Source organism: Myotis myotis, unplaced genomic scaffold, assembly GCF_014108235.1.
Source record: "Myotis myotis isolate mMyoMyo1 unplaced genomic scaffold, mMyoMyo1.p scaffold_m19_p_16, whole genome shotgun sequence".
In the NCBI taxonomy this organism is placed as follows: Eukaryota; Metazoa; Chordata; class Mammalia; order Chiroptera; family Vespertilionidae; genus Myotis; species Myotis myotis.
In genome coordinates this window covers 13,520,238-13,536,145 of record NW_023416320.1, presented here as the reverse complement: position 1 = coordinate 13,536,145, position 15,908 = coordinate 13,520,238, and the positions used below count along the sequence as shown (strand labels likewise).

The following is a 15,908-nucleotide window of genomic DNA, read 5'->3' as shown; positions in this document are numbered from 1 at the left end:
ATAGTGTTGATGTTGCTAAGGGTGTGAAACAATAACATAAGCAATTGAGAAAGGTTAAAGCAGGGAATCATCTGGGGGCCTGGAGCAGATTAATTCAATATTATTTCTAATGGGGAAAAATGATTCCGTTTTTTAACATATCACTTCCTGAACAGCCTTTCGGAACAAATTAAGTTGAAGAACTGAGATTCCACTGTATTTAGGACATAGAGCTGATGAGGCCGTAGACATGTGCCAATGAGGAGATTAACCCACATAAATAAAAGGGACCTTCCACCTTGGTTTTGCTAATACTTCCTGGTACAGACTGGATACAACTATGGGACACTTAGACCAATTAACCCAAACTACCTTCCATGAGTGGCGTGTTACCTAACTCACCTACTCATGACATCAGGTGTACTCAGAGAGCATTCCTTCTTCAAGTGGCCTGCTCGGAATTAAAGCAGTGCGAGCACATTCCTCATACTCTTAGAATGACTACCTCTGCCATGCTACCACCTTTTCCTTAAAACACACCAACTAGTTCCCCCATACTGTGATAACATGATAACGGAAGGAACCATAACATGGGCCTGGGGTTTGTGGCAATGTAAGATCCTGAAAGAGAATTTGGGTTAGAATTCTAATAGAGAGATCAAAAGAAGAAAGAAATTTTGATGTTTTAAAAATATATAAAGCTAAGCCTAAACAGAGTGGTTCTGCAGCGGTGTCTTGGCTGTGCCTTGCCTCCGTTAGTGCTAAAGGCACAAGATACATAAACATTACTCACTTTTCTGAAGCATGAATGAGAACCGCACTGGTACATGGAAACAGCCACTTTACCAGTGAACAAGGCCAACTGACTACACGCATCTGGTTCTCACTTCAGGATTTATGCTTTCTACTCATGGTGACACACACAGTAACTCTCAAGAAATATTAAAAGCTTATTTCTTACTTTAAAACGGCACCAAAAAGAAAGATAATTTCTAGTGATGGAAATTAAAATAGAGAGAAAGTGACTGGGGAAAAAAATAATTGATTTGCCTTAGCTAGACAACAGACTCATTAAGGATCTAAAGGGGTCCTTAAAGGTTTACACCTCATAGAACAAATACTGTTGAAGTGGTTACAAGGATAGTAAATCGTTTGAGAACATTAATGAGCTACTGTATAATAAAGTGGTAAAAACTCTGCCACTTATTTTCATGACTGTGACCAATCTCAGGCAAGTCAGCTTCTTTAATGAATGCAAAGCAGAGCCTGCAATACAAGAGAATAAGAAACAAAAATTTGCATTATTTCCATATTGGAAAGTTCCTATTTTTAAAATATTTCTTAGCAGAGAGCATTATAAATTTTTAATTATTTACCCAAAAGAGCTGTAATTTTCTTTGGAAATTAGACAAATATACAAAGTAACTGGTTGGCATTACAAAAAAAAAAAAATCTGTCCACTGAAGTGTCAATTTTTTTCATTTAAAACTTGTATCTAGCAAAACTAATCCTGGGGAAGCTACACAGTCAGGGACACAATCAGTAAACAGTAATGAATGAATACATGAAAAATATACAAACGAGAGTAAGAAGGCTTCATTATCTACATGCCACAACCTCAAGAAAAGGAAAGAGTCACAACACAACAGCCGCCCCACGGTCTGAAAGAAACACAACAGTAGCCACCACACACACAACTGACTTTTCAATACCTATTTCATTTTAAAGAACTCAATAGCTTACTTTCAGATTAGTTACCACCATTTTCAGAAAGCCTTTCCTGAAAAATAAATAGGTTAGTCACACTAAACATTTTCTTGCCTGTGTATAGGGATATAAAAGTAGAGAAGGAGGAAAGGAATCAGTCCACTAGACTCTTCTACAAGCAGAAAAATGAAAATGTTTAAAAACCACTGCCCAATGGAAATAGATTTTTTCGTAAGTCTGTGTACAGTTTTTCTCCCTTTATTTTTAACTAGAGGTCTGGTGCACAAAATTCACACCCTGGAAGGGGAGGTGTCTCTCAGCCCGGCCTGAGCCCTCTCGCAGTCCGGGATGTTGAGCATCTGCCCCCTGGTGGTCAGTGCATATCATAGCAACCAGTCGTTCCGCCATTACAGTCACTTAGGCTTTATTACATAGACTAGAGGCCCGGTGCACAAAATCATGTGCGGGTAGGGTCCCTAGGTGTAGCCTGCAATCAGGGCCATCTTCTGCCCGTTCACCAGTCCCCAGGCCTGCCCCACCGCCGACACCCATCCCGGTTCCCCATGGTTCCCTGTTTGCCATCTGGAGATTGGAGCCTGAGGGCCGGGGGGAGGGACCAAGAGGTCTGCCTTCCACCCGCTCACCAGTCCCTAGTCCTGCCCAGCCGCCGACACCCATCTCGGCTCCCTGTTGGCCATCCAGCAGTCGGAGCCTGTGGGCTGGGGGGAGGGACTGAGAGGTGGTCAATGCACCTCATGGCGACTGGTTGATTGGTCATTCTGATTGTGACGCCGTTATAGTCGCTGGCCTTTTATTATATAGGACTGAATAGAACCATTTTAGTAGTGCATATTAACAGGTGACAAGGAAAGGGGTTGTTTTTTTACCCCCTTTGGCTCACTTCCCTTTAGACTTTTCAAAAGTGGAATGACCACATGCTGTTCCAAACATAATACATGACTTTGCTTTTGCCTAGACCTCAATGAAGGCAATTCAAAAAGAAAAATAAATGTTCCTGTTTCCATTTTCCCTAGCTCAGCCTCAGCTCTCTTCGGATGAAATCAGTCTCTCAAGGGACATCAACCTAACAATTTCAGAAACAATGCTCTAGATATGAAACAAAGAGGAACACAATGGAAAACCAGCAGCCATTTGTTTTTCCACCTGGGAGAATTAGACTGTACAACATCCTTTTTAAGAAGCCAAGTTACTATTCAGAATTATAAATTAACTCTTTGTAATACAAATGAATTTAGCTTCAATAAACAAAACAAGGGGGGAAAAACAAAGTCCTTGATTTCAAGCAATCTCTGAAATAAAACTAAAAAAAAACAGGATATCCCAGTGAAAGCCTTTCGTTTCTGATAAATTTGACTTAAAATTTATGTGTAAAGTAAATAACACATAACTCAGGTAACATATTAACAAGAATGCATAATGATGTTTATTTATACATGCTATACATGTATAATCCTTATAGTACTTTATCCTTATGGTACTTTATAGTACTTTTAAGTACTTCAAAACAGGGTTCAGCAAACCATAGACTGTGGACCAAAAAAAACTGTCTGTTTTTGTAAATAAAATTTTACTGAAATACATCTATACTCATTTGTTTACATATTGTCTATGGCTGCTTTCTACTACAGTTGCAGAGTTGAATAGCTGTGACAGAGACTGTAAGGCTCGCAGAGCCAAAATATTTTTTATTATTTGGATCTTTACAGAAAGTTTGCATTTCCTGCTCCAAACCAGATCTCAAAATTTAACATCCATAAGAAACACCTGCACAGCTTGTTAAAATACAGTTTCTTGGCTCTATCTTCATAGGTCATGATTCAGTAGGCTGGGATGGGGTCCATGAGCTTGCATTTCTAACAAGTTCACAGGTTGCTGGTCTATGAACTAAACTTTGAGAACCACTGTTCTAAACCATCTCATATAATCACAGACTTGCAGTGACTATAACGACTATAAGGTCTATAAAACGGGGCAGCCATCATACAAAATGAAAACTGAGGCATAAAAGGAGTGAGATAGATCTAGAATTATATGAAATTCCTGAAAGCTAAGCGAGCCCAACATCGGATATTTCTTCAGCCCCTCATCCTAATATTGATTCCTAGTGAACACTGGAAATGCAGCAGGAACCAGGAGGAACCAAAGGCAGTTGGGCTGGACGTGTAAAACCCACCTATTCTTTAGAAAAGCCATAAAACACTTTAAAAGTCAAGATAAATGCAGTTAATAATTTAATAGCTGTCTGGACTACAAATAAGTATTAAAATGCAATGTTTGGGGAAAAAACAGGACACATATAGTTTATAATACAATGGTCCAATCAAAAGATGAATTCCTTCACTCCATATAAATGCAAATGGTTAAAAATAAAATTTTTAAAATAAATTCTAACACCCATGTGTCAAGCTAACATGGGAAAGAATACAGAAGATGTCAATTCATATATTTTATGAGAACTAGGCTCAGGCTGAAAGTGGATGATACATAAACCACTTAAAAATATTAGAATGTGTTTTACATAGACATTGCAGAAGATAAAGGTGGAAGGTAAAGATTTGGGGGGAAATTCTCTTTGCTGATTTATTAGCACAGGAAACACCACCTTTTTCTTTATTCAGGCTTTATTGAGCATCTACCATGCTCAGAGGCACTGTATTGGGCATTAGGGTTAGAAATGAATAAATATCATCTCTACTCTCAACAAGCTTCAATCTAGTGAGAGAGCCATTTAAGTAATTGCAACACAGCATGGTAAGTATGAGAACAGTCTTATATATGGGGTGGGGCAAAATTAGGTTTACAGTTGTGAATATGCAAAACAGAGTTTATTCTTGTATTATTATTTATTAATTATTGTATTATTTTCCCTATGAACAACTGTAACCTTACCTTCCCCAACCTGTATTAAACATGATTAGAGTGTGAAGAGTGAGCTGATTAAATAAGTTTGGGAGAAAGGTGGAAGAAGGCTTCACTAAGCACAGTTCTTGCTTTAATTCAGATCTGAGGAAACCAAGCAGGTGAAGAGAGGCAGTGGATACAATACTATGTACAAAGGTACAGAAGTGAACGAGAATAATGTGGATGAGTTCTATAAATAGGATAGCTTGGCTGAAGTAGAGAGTATACAATGGAAGGGATAAGATGAGAGACAAGAAGAGCCACTCTAGAGTCAGGTCTTTATTTCTCCAGCTTCAGGGAAATAGTGAGGAATGTAACCCCAAAGGAGATTGTGTGAATTTACATTTTAGTAAAATCACTTTAGTACCACAGAGAGGAGTGACTGAAGGCTAAAGATTTTATTTTTGATCTAAAAATTCTAACTAGCCCTGATCGGTGTGACTCAGTTGATTGGAGTGTCATCCCATACACCAAGAGGTGGTGGATTCAGTTTCCAATCAGGCCATACGCCCAGATTGTGGGTTAGATCCCTGATAGGGGCTCATGCAGGAGGCAACTGACTGGTGTCTCTCTTCCTCTCTCTAAAATCAATTTTTAAAAATTGGTTTACAGGTAAAAATTCTAGTAAGGCTTTGTATTTAACACACAGATGGGGGAGGGGGGAGGTAGAGCCAAAGGTTTAAAAAAATGCTTCCCAGTTTAATGTTTATCTAAATGAAATTTGCAAAGCAGCAGCAAAGAATAACATATCATATTCTGAATCTTAGAAGATATTTTATTTTTTGTCATGATCAAGGGTTAAAAAAAGGTTAAAGATGCCATTATGGTCCATGTTGACAGAGAAGACAGTGTCATATAGTGCTCAGACCTTGAACACTATAACTTCTTTGGGCTTCAGTTTCTTCACCTACACAATGAAGGATTCAGTTGTTCTTAACCTGGCCTATAACCAGAAGTATATTTCAATATAATTGTTTCCCTTTGTAACCCTACTCATTTTATTTAAATTTTAAAACTTCTCTTATTCTGAGAGGGGATCAACAGCACAAAAGAGGTTAAGAAACTCTGCATGATATCTACAGTTAACTTACAACTTTCAAATTATAGAATTTTGGAAATTCAATACAGGAACTAGAAGAGAATGCCACTGGCTGAGGACAAATAAGGATGAGCAATAAGAAAGGTACAGTACCATGGACCGAAAAAATCATATATAGAGATTTAAAGTTAGACTCGGGTTGACAGTTTGCCTTCCCATTTCCCTTTCTTCTTTGTCAGCTTAAGTTAATGCTGTATGGTTTTCTTCTTTTATGTCCTAAACCTACTAAAGTATGATTTGTGTAATAAAATTTAATAGCAAAGACTATGAGGAAGCTTAGTGCACAAGGAAGATTATATAATGAAGATATCCTCAAATAAAGGAAGTAAGAACAAAACATGCCTTCTTGATAATGTCCAGACACAAAATTACCTGGAAAAGAAGCTAGGTAAGTAAAATAAACAAACAAACAACACTTTTCTATTTTTTACCGCAAAAATAATTGATTTTAAAAGGATGTGTTGAACAGAAGCTAATTCTTATTATCTTAGAATTACAGGTATTTATTATTATTAGCAGGATGCTTCTCTCCCTTAGGAATTCTAAATGGTCTATATTTATATGGCTGATGGTTAGCATTCAAACTTAAAATGTATGTAGCTACTACACAGAAAGAGAACCAGGTTTTTAAAAATTTTAAGAACTTTATAAGACATGAGTTACAAAACATGTACTCTCCTCAGAGAAACTGTGAATGAATGACATAACTATTCCTTGAAGTTGTCTCCACTACACACTTTACTTTAATCAGATTAAGCCATCAAAATAGTTCTGATTAATCAATGAAAGTCTCACTGCATCATTTGCTCGGTGTTTAAAATCACATCTCGCACTGGTGGAAAGACCACTGAAAGACTGCAATAGTAACCATCTGTAATGCCCATGTAAAGCACATCGACGCTGGTATTTAACAGCCCTCCTATTTCAGACCTGAGTCTACAATGAGGTAGTGCAACAACTATTCAACTAACCAACAATGGAAGACTTTTGAAGCTGTAAAATCAAGTTTGGTCAGTTTTTAAAGTAGTGTCTACTTTAAAATTATAGGGGTTTCACCCCTTAGCAACAATGTAAGGGGAAAAGAAGCGCTTACCATCCTTGGAAAGTGTTTCTGGAGAAAAACTACAGGAACACTTGTCGTCTTTCCTTCATGAGACTTATCAACCTAACAGATCTGCACGGGAGGGTAGGTCCCTGTCTGTATAGGTACCTCTTGCTTCCCACACCTCCGCAGCAACCTCTAAGCCAAACGCAGGTAACTGAGGCACCTCAGGCGACCTTTAGTATCACTCTGCTCCGCCCCTGACATGTGGTTTCTTTTAAAAAGTATCTTACAAAGAATATTTCAGTGCCGTAAAAAAGCCACTTTTTTTTTTTTTTTTTAGCAAAACACTATCTACAGCCCCAAAATCTTCCAATTATCGATCTGCTTCAGAAAACGGTGCCACGTGAACAATACAACTACTTATGAAAATATATGTACTCTAAGCCCTGATATGCCAAGGGTGCGGGTTCAATCACCAGTCAGGGCACGTCCAAGAATCAACCAATGAATGCATAAGTAAGTAGAACAACACATCGATCTCTCTCTCTCTCTCTCTCTAACATCAATAAATTAAAAATAACAGAAAAGAAAACATATGTAGTCCAGACAATATAGATTGCATATTCAATGAATTAGGAAAAATTCAGAATTCACATTATTAGCGGAACTACCATAACTGATTCGGAAAAGCAAAATATTTGCCGGGTGCAAGACATTTCTAAATCATTCATAACTCTACTTTACATCAAACGAACCCCATATTAAGCAAGTACACAAAACATACATCCATAGCGTAATTTAATCTTCAAAAGGATTTCTTCCAACTATGACTTGTACACAACTGAAAGAATCCCTTATTGTCTTAAAAAAAAAAAAAAAAAAGAGTCGCCGTCATAGTTTATTCCAGGACAGAGCAATAAACGACTTTCCTATAAAGGTACCAAGAACGACCCACCTCCATTTTCACAGCAGCAGTGCTCTGATCGTAATGGCCCATCAGATTGGGGAAAAACGTCATGTTGTAGGCCATCTTCGTGCACCTGGGCACCGTCACTGGCTCACAGGTGAAGAGGCTGTGCCCCCTCGCGAGGGGCAGGAGAACGCACAGCCACAGCATCGTACACTTTCCCATCCTCTTCAGATCCCCGCTTCCACCGCCTGGCGTGGGCTCATCGCTCTTCTCACGCTCCGATTTCCGTCCGAAGATAAAGCGTTCAAATGCCTCACTGCGTTATTTGGCCATGTTGAAAGCAGCTCCTCTCCTGGAAATGAGTTCCGAGTCAATTACTACAAAAACAAAACAAACAAACAAAACGAGAGGGAGTATCAGGGACATCGGTCATACACTCAAATGCCGACGTCCAAGTGCAGACAGAGCTAAGGGCTCTCCCCGAGGGCAGGAAGGCACCGACCACTGGGAAACCACGGAAAATTCCGTCCTTTACAGACACTCTCCCACCCGCGGAGGAAGTCGCTTCTCCAGGGAACCGCGACCACACGCGGTCTGTGCTGCGGGGATCACGGGGTGCGCGGGGGGCACGGGGTGCGCGGGGGGCGGGGGCGAGTGAGATGGAGAAGAAAGTAACGCGGGGCGTCGGGATCTCTTGCAAAGGACGCACGGAACAACAATGAAGCCCAAGGGATTTCAATCCAAGGGCCCCGCTGGACAGCTGACTACGGGAGAACTGGGTCCCCGGACAATCTTGAAGCCCGAAGGGGTTTCACCTTCTCCCAAGGGCCCGTCTCGGGGCAGTGTTCCGGGAGCCGATCCCTTCCGGTCTGAGAAAGGGGAGACCTGCAGGACCCCCACCTACAGCCGGGGGAGCGGGGTTCCCCCCGACAGGGAAGCAGGCCGACCTGGCCCGGAGGGCGGCTCCGGGCGCTGACTCACCCACGGCCGCGCCCCCACCCGGACGCACGCCCCGCCCCGGCTCCCAGCGCGGGCGGGGTCCCCCCGCGCACCCGGCACCTGCCCGGGCCTGCGGCGGCCACAGCGCCCGGCCCGGCCCGCGGGGGCCCCGCACCCCCGCACCCCCGCACCGCCTTTCAGGAGCGGCCCGGCTTCCGCGGAACTTCGGCCGGGGCGCCCCCACCGCGCGTCCCGCCGCCGCCGTCCCGCACCTGCGGCTCCGCGCGCCCCCGCCCGCCCCGCACCCTCGGGGCCGCCCGGCCGTCGGGAGCCCACGGCGCCTCACCTCGGGCCACGCTCCCCGGCGGCTCTCCCCCCGTCCCCGTGCAGCCCGCCGTCCAGCCGCGACCGGAGGCGGCCCGGGGTGTCGGCGGCGACTGCAGCCGCCCGGGAGCCGCACGGGGAGCGAGAGCTGAGCGATCCCGCGAGACTGCGCCGCCGGGGCCGCGGGCAGGTCGGGGCTCGCGGCGGCGGCGGGGTGCGGCTGGCCCTCCGCCCGCGCTCCGCCCAGGAGGCGCCTGCCGGGCCGGGCTCGGGGCGGGCCGGGCCGCGCGGGGGTGAACGGTGTCGGGGTGGCGTCGGGGAGCCCGGTGGGGCTCAGGGGCAGGGACGTCCCCCCGCCTTGCGGTCTGTGATGCTTCCCTGTCCAGAGGGGTTCTGCCCCGAAGGACTTGTTGAGCCTTGGTGATCCCCCCAAATAAAGCTTCCTTTTAAAAGAATCCACTTCGTTTGGATTTCAGGAGCCAAGACTTTTTTTGTTAAATTTTTCAATTACAGTTGGCATTCAATATTACTTTATATTAATTTCAGGTGTACAACGGTGTGGGTAGACAGTCATACTTTACAAGGTGATCCCCCCACTATTGCCATTATCCACCTGGCATTATGCACAGTTATTACAATAGTACTGACTGTATTCCCAATGCTGTACTTTACATCGCAGTGACTATTTTGTAATTACTAATTTGTACATCGTAATCCCTTCGCCTTTTCACCCAGTCAGCCCCCCAGCCCTCCTCCCCTCTGGCAAACCAGCAGTTTGTTCTCTGCGTCTGTTTCTGTTTAGTGTGTTAGTTTATTTTGTTCTTTAGATCCCGCGTATAAATGAAATCATGTGGTAACTGACTTCGACTAACTTATCACTTAGCCTGACACCCTCTAGGTCAGTGGTTCTCAACCTTCCTAATGCTGCGACCCTTTAATACAGTTCCTCATGTTATGGTGACCCCCCCAACCATAAAATTATTTTCGTTGCTACTTCATCACTGTAATTTTGCTACTGTTATGAATCGTAATGTAAATATCTGATATGCAGGATGTCTTTTCATTGTTACAAATTGAACATAATTAAAGCATAGTGATGAATCACAAAAACAGTATGTAATTATATATGTGTTTTCCGATGGTCTTAGGCGACCCCTGTGAAAGGGTTGTTCGACCCCCAAAGGGGTCTCGACCCACAGGTTGAGAACCACTGCTTTAGGTCCATCCATGCTGTCACAAATAGTGAGATTTCATTCCTTTATATGGCTGAGTAATATTCCATTCTATATATGTACCATCACTTTTTATCCACTCTTCTATGGATGAGCACTTGGGTTGCTTCTATATCTCAGGAGCCAAGATTTTTAAACAGGGCCAGTTTGCTCTATAAAGTCAAGTGCCCAAGTGAGATTAGTTGGAAACTGAGTAATTTCCTGGATAACTATACTAAAAACAAAACAAAACAAACAAACAAACAACTAAAACAAAACAAAACAAAATAAAGCTTTCATTAGTTCAGGGAGTCTCGGCATCGCCTTGAGGCACAGGTGGCAATGGGATTCCAACCATGGCAGGTCCTACAGTTTTATTGATTCAAAATCATAATAGGAAGTTGAATGCTTTAGAAGTTAACCTAGTTTTTAGTACCAACTATCAGACACACAATCTCATGTGCTCAACCTAGTCACCCCTCCTTCCCTGACAACCAGGACTTTTTATTATTTCCGTAATTTTGTCTGTTCCAGAATGTCATATAGTTGGACTCATACAGATGTGGCCAATCACATAGACTTGTCTTTTTCCACCTAGTAATATTCGTCCATGCCTTCTCATGGCTTGATAGCTCATCTCTCTTTGGTGCTGAAAACTATTCTGTTGTCTGGATGTACCACTGTATATGTAGCTATCCACCCACTGAAGGACATCTTGGTTGATTCCAAGTTTTGGCAATTATGAATAAAACTGCTATAAATATCTGTGTGCAGGTTTCATGTGGAAAAGTTTTCAACTTTTTTGGAGTAAATACCAAGGAGGACAATTGCTGGATCCTATGGTAACAGGATGTTTAGTTCTATAAGAAACTGCCAAACTGTCATCCTAAGTGGCTTTACCATTTTGCATTCCCACCAGCAATGCTTGAGAGTTCTGGCTGCTTCATATCCTCGCCAGCATTTAGTGTTGGCAGTGTTCCAGATTTTGGCCATTCTAATAGTCATGTGGTGGTATCTCGTTGTTTTAATTTGTATTGCCCTGATGACATATGATGTGAGCAGCCTTTCATGTGCTTATTTACCATCTATATGTCTTCTTTGATGAGGTGTCTGTTAAGGTCTTTGGCTTATTTGTTAGTCACATTGTTTATTTTCTTATGGTTGAGTTTTAAGAGTCCTTTGTATATTTTGAATAACAATCTTTTATCAGATATATCTTTTGCAAATATTTTTCTCTCAGTCTGTGGTTTATCTCCTAATTTTCCTGACATTATCTTTTGCAGAGCAGTTTTACATTTTAATGAAGTCCAGCTTATCAATTATTTCTTTTGTTGATTGTACCTTTGGTATTGTATCTAAAAAGTCATCACCAAACCCCAAAATTCTAGATTTTCTCCTATTTTACCTCCCAAGAGTTTTATGTTTTACATTCATGTCTATGAGCAATTTTGAGTTAATTTTTATGAAGAGTGTAAGATTTGTAACCAGATTCATTTCTTGTGTGGGGTGTCCAGTTGTTCCAGCACTGTTTGTTGAAAAGACAATATTGCCTTTGCAACTTTGTTAAAGATGAGTTGACTTTATTTATATGGGTCTATTTCTGGGCTCTCTATTCTGTTCCATTGATCTGTCTATTCTTTTGCCAATAATAGAGTGACTTAATTAGTGCAGTTTTATAGTGAGTTTGCAATCAGGTAGTATCCGTCTCTAACTTTGTTTTTCAATATTGTGTTGGCTATTCTGGGTTTTTCCCTTCTCTATATAAACTTCAGACTCAATTTGTCGATATCCACAAAAATAACTGGGGTTTTGATTGAGTTTATACATCAAGTTGGGAAGCACTGACATCTTGACAATATTGAGTCTTCCTATCCACAAAAAATATGAATATATCACCATTTATTTAGTTCCTCTGATTTCTTTCAACAGAGTTTTGTAGTTTTCTTCATGTAGATCTTACATACATTTTGTTAGATTTACACTTAAGTATTTCATTTTGGAGGGTGTTAATGTAAATGGTACTGTGAGGGTTTGTTTGGTGTTTTTTCCCCCCAATTGGTATTATGTTTTTAATTTCAAATTCCACTTGTTCATTACCGGTACATAGGAAAGTGATGGACTTTTATGTTAACCTTGTATTCTGCAACCTTGCTATAATCACATAAGTTCCAGGAGTTTGTTTAGTTTATTCTTTCAGATTTTCTACATAGATAATCATGTCATCTGCAAACGAACAATTTTATTGCTTCCTTCCCAAGCTGTATAGCTTTAATTTCCTTTTCTTGTCTTATTGCATTAGCTAGGACTTCCTTCCTGGTCTTTCAGGAAGGTAATCTCACAAACTGTGGGGGGTCTCTGAAGACTGAGTTCCCACGGAGTTTTTAACTGTCAGACTTGTCCACACAGCCCCAGCAATCCAGATTTTCCTACCCCCTGTTGGTCCCTCTGGAGGTTTCTACTCATGGGTTTCTGTTCCAGCAAGTTGTAATTCTTTGTATCTTCCTGTCTGTATCTCCAGTTTTGGGAGCAGTAATCTCTGACAGACCTAAGAATTTTTACTTTTCAGCTTATTCCACATTTTACTTGTTAGGATAGAATGGTGGCTTCTAAGCTCTGTCAGACCAGAAACCCCAACTCTCCATTTTCTAAAATAAATGTTACTTTAAGAATTTGATTGACAATTCCAGTTGCTACTGTCTTAGGAGAACAAAGTTTCTCCAAGTTAAAATTAAGTTTAAAAATTTTAATAACTCAGGAAAGTTATATAATTTGGCATTATTCTTAATAAAGCACTGATTGCATTAAAACCTTGATTTTAACAACATCTCATGGAGTACCCATATCATTTTTAAATTGTGTAAATTTTTATTTATTGCTTATCCAAAAATCTCCAGCTTATCAACAGGCTAATTCATTTAAAATAATAATTATTTTTTTCATCTTTGATAGTTGGCCCATAATCACGAAAATATAACCTTATGCGTTTAAAATTGTTATCTTAGACTAAAGGTAGGAGGACAGAACACATTTTATTTGACAGTTTATTAGCTTTATTTATGACGTTTAACTATGTAGACAGATGGTATGGGGCCCTCCTTCGTCTGCTTGCCTGGAGTCTGCAGATACATGTGGGCAGACCTTGTGAGCCCTGACCTGAGGGCCAGGCCTTAGTGGCTGGGGGAGCACACAGCGGGAGGAAGCTGGGCTGAGCAGAGGCACAGGATAGAACAGAGGAAGAGAGAGCAACTTGGGGTGTATGAGCTTCTCCCCTCCTGGCATTCTCTCCCAAACCCTTCTTTGCCTAGCCCTTGAGAGCTCTACCCATGATTCCAGTCCCTCTGAGTGACATGTGTGGATTTTATGGCTTATTTACTTAATTCAGGGGAGGCTCTGAACACAACATAGAGGATATCCTTTATTTAAAAACTTTCACTGGAAGTACATAACCTGTCGCTCCGAATCCTGCTCTGCATGCTAATTGCTGCCCTGTTTGCAGCAGAGCAATTAAACTTTGGCTGTGGTTGTATCTATTATAGTTGGCCAAGAATAATACACCTTCTAATTACTACCTCCAGTATTACTGGAAAATAAAAGTTTCATTAGTAACATGACACTGCAGGAAAGAGCCACATATTTTAATGACAGCTTGATGTATAAGATGGCCTCTTTGGAGCTCTGGTATTGTCATCTGCAAATAGATTCATAATGCTAAACACACACACACACACACACACACACACACACAACAGGTTCGGCTTTACTAATGCTTTCAGTTACATTTTGTGCTTATGAGTTTAGCCTTCTTGGTTTTGTTTTTAGTGGCTTCGGTATCTACCATCTGGTCATCTTTAATACTTAATATCTTATCCTTTTTTCCAGCAGAGCAGCCCCAGTAAGTCAAATATTAGAAATGTATTTTCCCTAAAGCTTTTAGCAACTAGAAAAAGGCTTCTGGCCTCATATTTAGTGGTTTTTATAATAACTCCATCAGGTTCATCAGTTGTAACAAATAAACCACACTGGAATGGGATGGCAATAGTGAGGAAGGCTGTGTGTCTTTCACTCAGTTTTGCTGCGAATCAAAAACTGCTATGAAATAGAAAGTCCACTTTAAAAGTAAAAGAAAAGAAAAGCTCCATCAAAACTTCCCAGAACTAGACTGACATTTTGCCTTTGAGAGCCTGATGGGTAACTTAAAGAAGTGGGAGAAGGTAGGGGTCCCTATCAGGACTCTTGAGAAGCTATAGGTAAAAAGGAGTTGAGATTGCTGTAAAATAATTAGACAAATGGGTGAAGTAAAAGGAAGGTCCGTAAGCAGATACACAGGTATTTATACTGCTCTGCCTAGAGTCAGTAGTCAAGTCCTGAGCAGTGAGATAGGGTTTGGGCAACAGGGGTACCCACTAATTCCTACTATGTTGGGGGGTGGGGGGGAGAGTGAGTAGTGCTGTGTCACGGCTCCAAGAGGTGTCAGGGGAAAAACCCACAATAGTAGAGAAATAAATGAAGCTGCCTGCTCTGTGGAGAAATTAGACAAGACAGACCAAATTCTAGAAAAGTGTGTATGTGTTGGTCATGTCTAATCCAGTTTGGCAATTGGAGTTCCCATTTAAGGGCTCTTAGCAGAGAGCTGTACTATATCTAGTACAGAGTGGGACAAAAGCAGGTTTGCAGTTGTTGGTATGGAAAATAATACAATAACGAATAAAAGTACAAGAATAAATTCTGTTTCACATACGTAAAATTGTAAACTTATTTTCGCCCCACCCTGTATACTGCCAGACTGCAGAAAATGTTGGAATGGATACATCTCTTGGCTTTTTTCCTGTTGGACTGGTTTAACTATCGTTGGCAGTTCATTGTCCTCAGCAAGAAAAACAGCAGGGAAACTGTATCAGGCAGGAAAGAAACCAACACATCCTAGACATTAGGCAGGATGATCAGATCTGCTTCTGTAATCTTATTAGCATTTGATTCCCTGCTTAACCCTTTTGCATAAGCCCATCTCATATATTTTTCTAAACCTAATTTAAGTACATTTCTTTTTCTAGATAGGATAAAAACTCTCATCCTGGAAAATGGATTCTATTTCGGAAGTGTTGTGTTTTTTTGTAATTGCGTCCATGTTTTTGGTAATGAGCCTTTTAAAACATTTCTATTGATCATGGCTTTAAGCTTCAAGTGCAATAGGGAAATTCCTTAGAAACAGGACATAGGAAAGCCTGCTCTGAAGTGACAGAAGGCTGGAAAATGACTGCGTTATCTGGGTATCTGGTGACATCTCGGGCCTTTGTAGAGAGCCTGGTGAAAGGCATTATGGGAAAACTTACAACTACCAGGTTTTGTGAAGATAAGTATAGTGTCTGCGGACAATCTTCCCCATTATGTCAGACAGCAAGAGGCAGGGTCGTGTGACAAACAAGGGCTGTGGCTCTAGACTTCCTGTGTTCAAAATCTGGGCTGGACATTTATTAAACTCTGCACCTTGGGTAAGTTCCTTCGCTTCTCTACCAGGCTTTCTCTGTCTGTCAAATCAGTTCAATAATAATAATAATACACTTCTCACAGGTTGCTGTGAGGCTTAAGCACTGATTTACATAAACATTAAAACTATTGCCTGGCGAGTAGTAAGATGCCAAATTCATGTTGGCTACTAAGCTCTGAGAAAGTCCCTGGTGGCTTTTGGACCCCGGGGGCTGGGGGAGGGGGGGCGTGTCTGGTGGCATGACCTGATTGGACATCAGACACTCCCTATGTCTTCCCTTCATCTCA

General features: G+C 41.4%; 1 protein-coding gene across 11 annotated transcripts in view; it reads right to left on the bottom strand.

Moving 5' to 3' along the window:
* The window catches only part of FZD6 (frizzled class receptor 6), a 49,797-nt gene extending 40,687 nt beyond the window's left edge, over window positions 1-9,110 (bottom strand). For 2 of the 11 annotated variants that reach the window (XR_004972454.1, XR_004972455.1), the window contains exons 1-2: window positions 8,948-9,110; window positions 7,708-8,039 (exon numbers count right to left, since the gene is read on the bottom strand). Coding sequence is in view for 9 of the 11 variants with exons in the window: in XM_036337970.1 (XP_036193863.1) it covers window positions 7,708-7,884 (177 nt within the window). In the remaining 2 variants the exon portion in view is untranslated. Of the gene's footprint in view, window positions 1-7,707; window positions 8,040-8,097; window positions 8,276-8,477; window positions 8,631-8,947 lie in introns of those variants that run through there. The other 9 variants (XM_036337970.1, XM_036337972.1, XM_036337973.1 and 6 more) reach the window with 9 other exon arrangements.
* Between the last annotated feature and the right edge of the window lie 6,798 nt (window positions 9,111-15,908).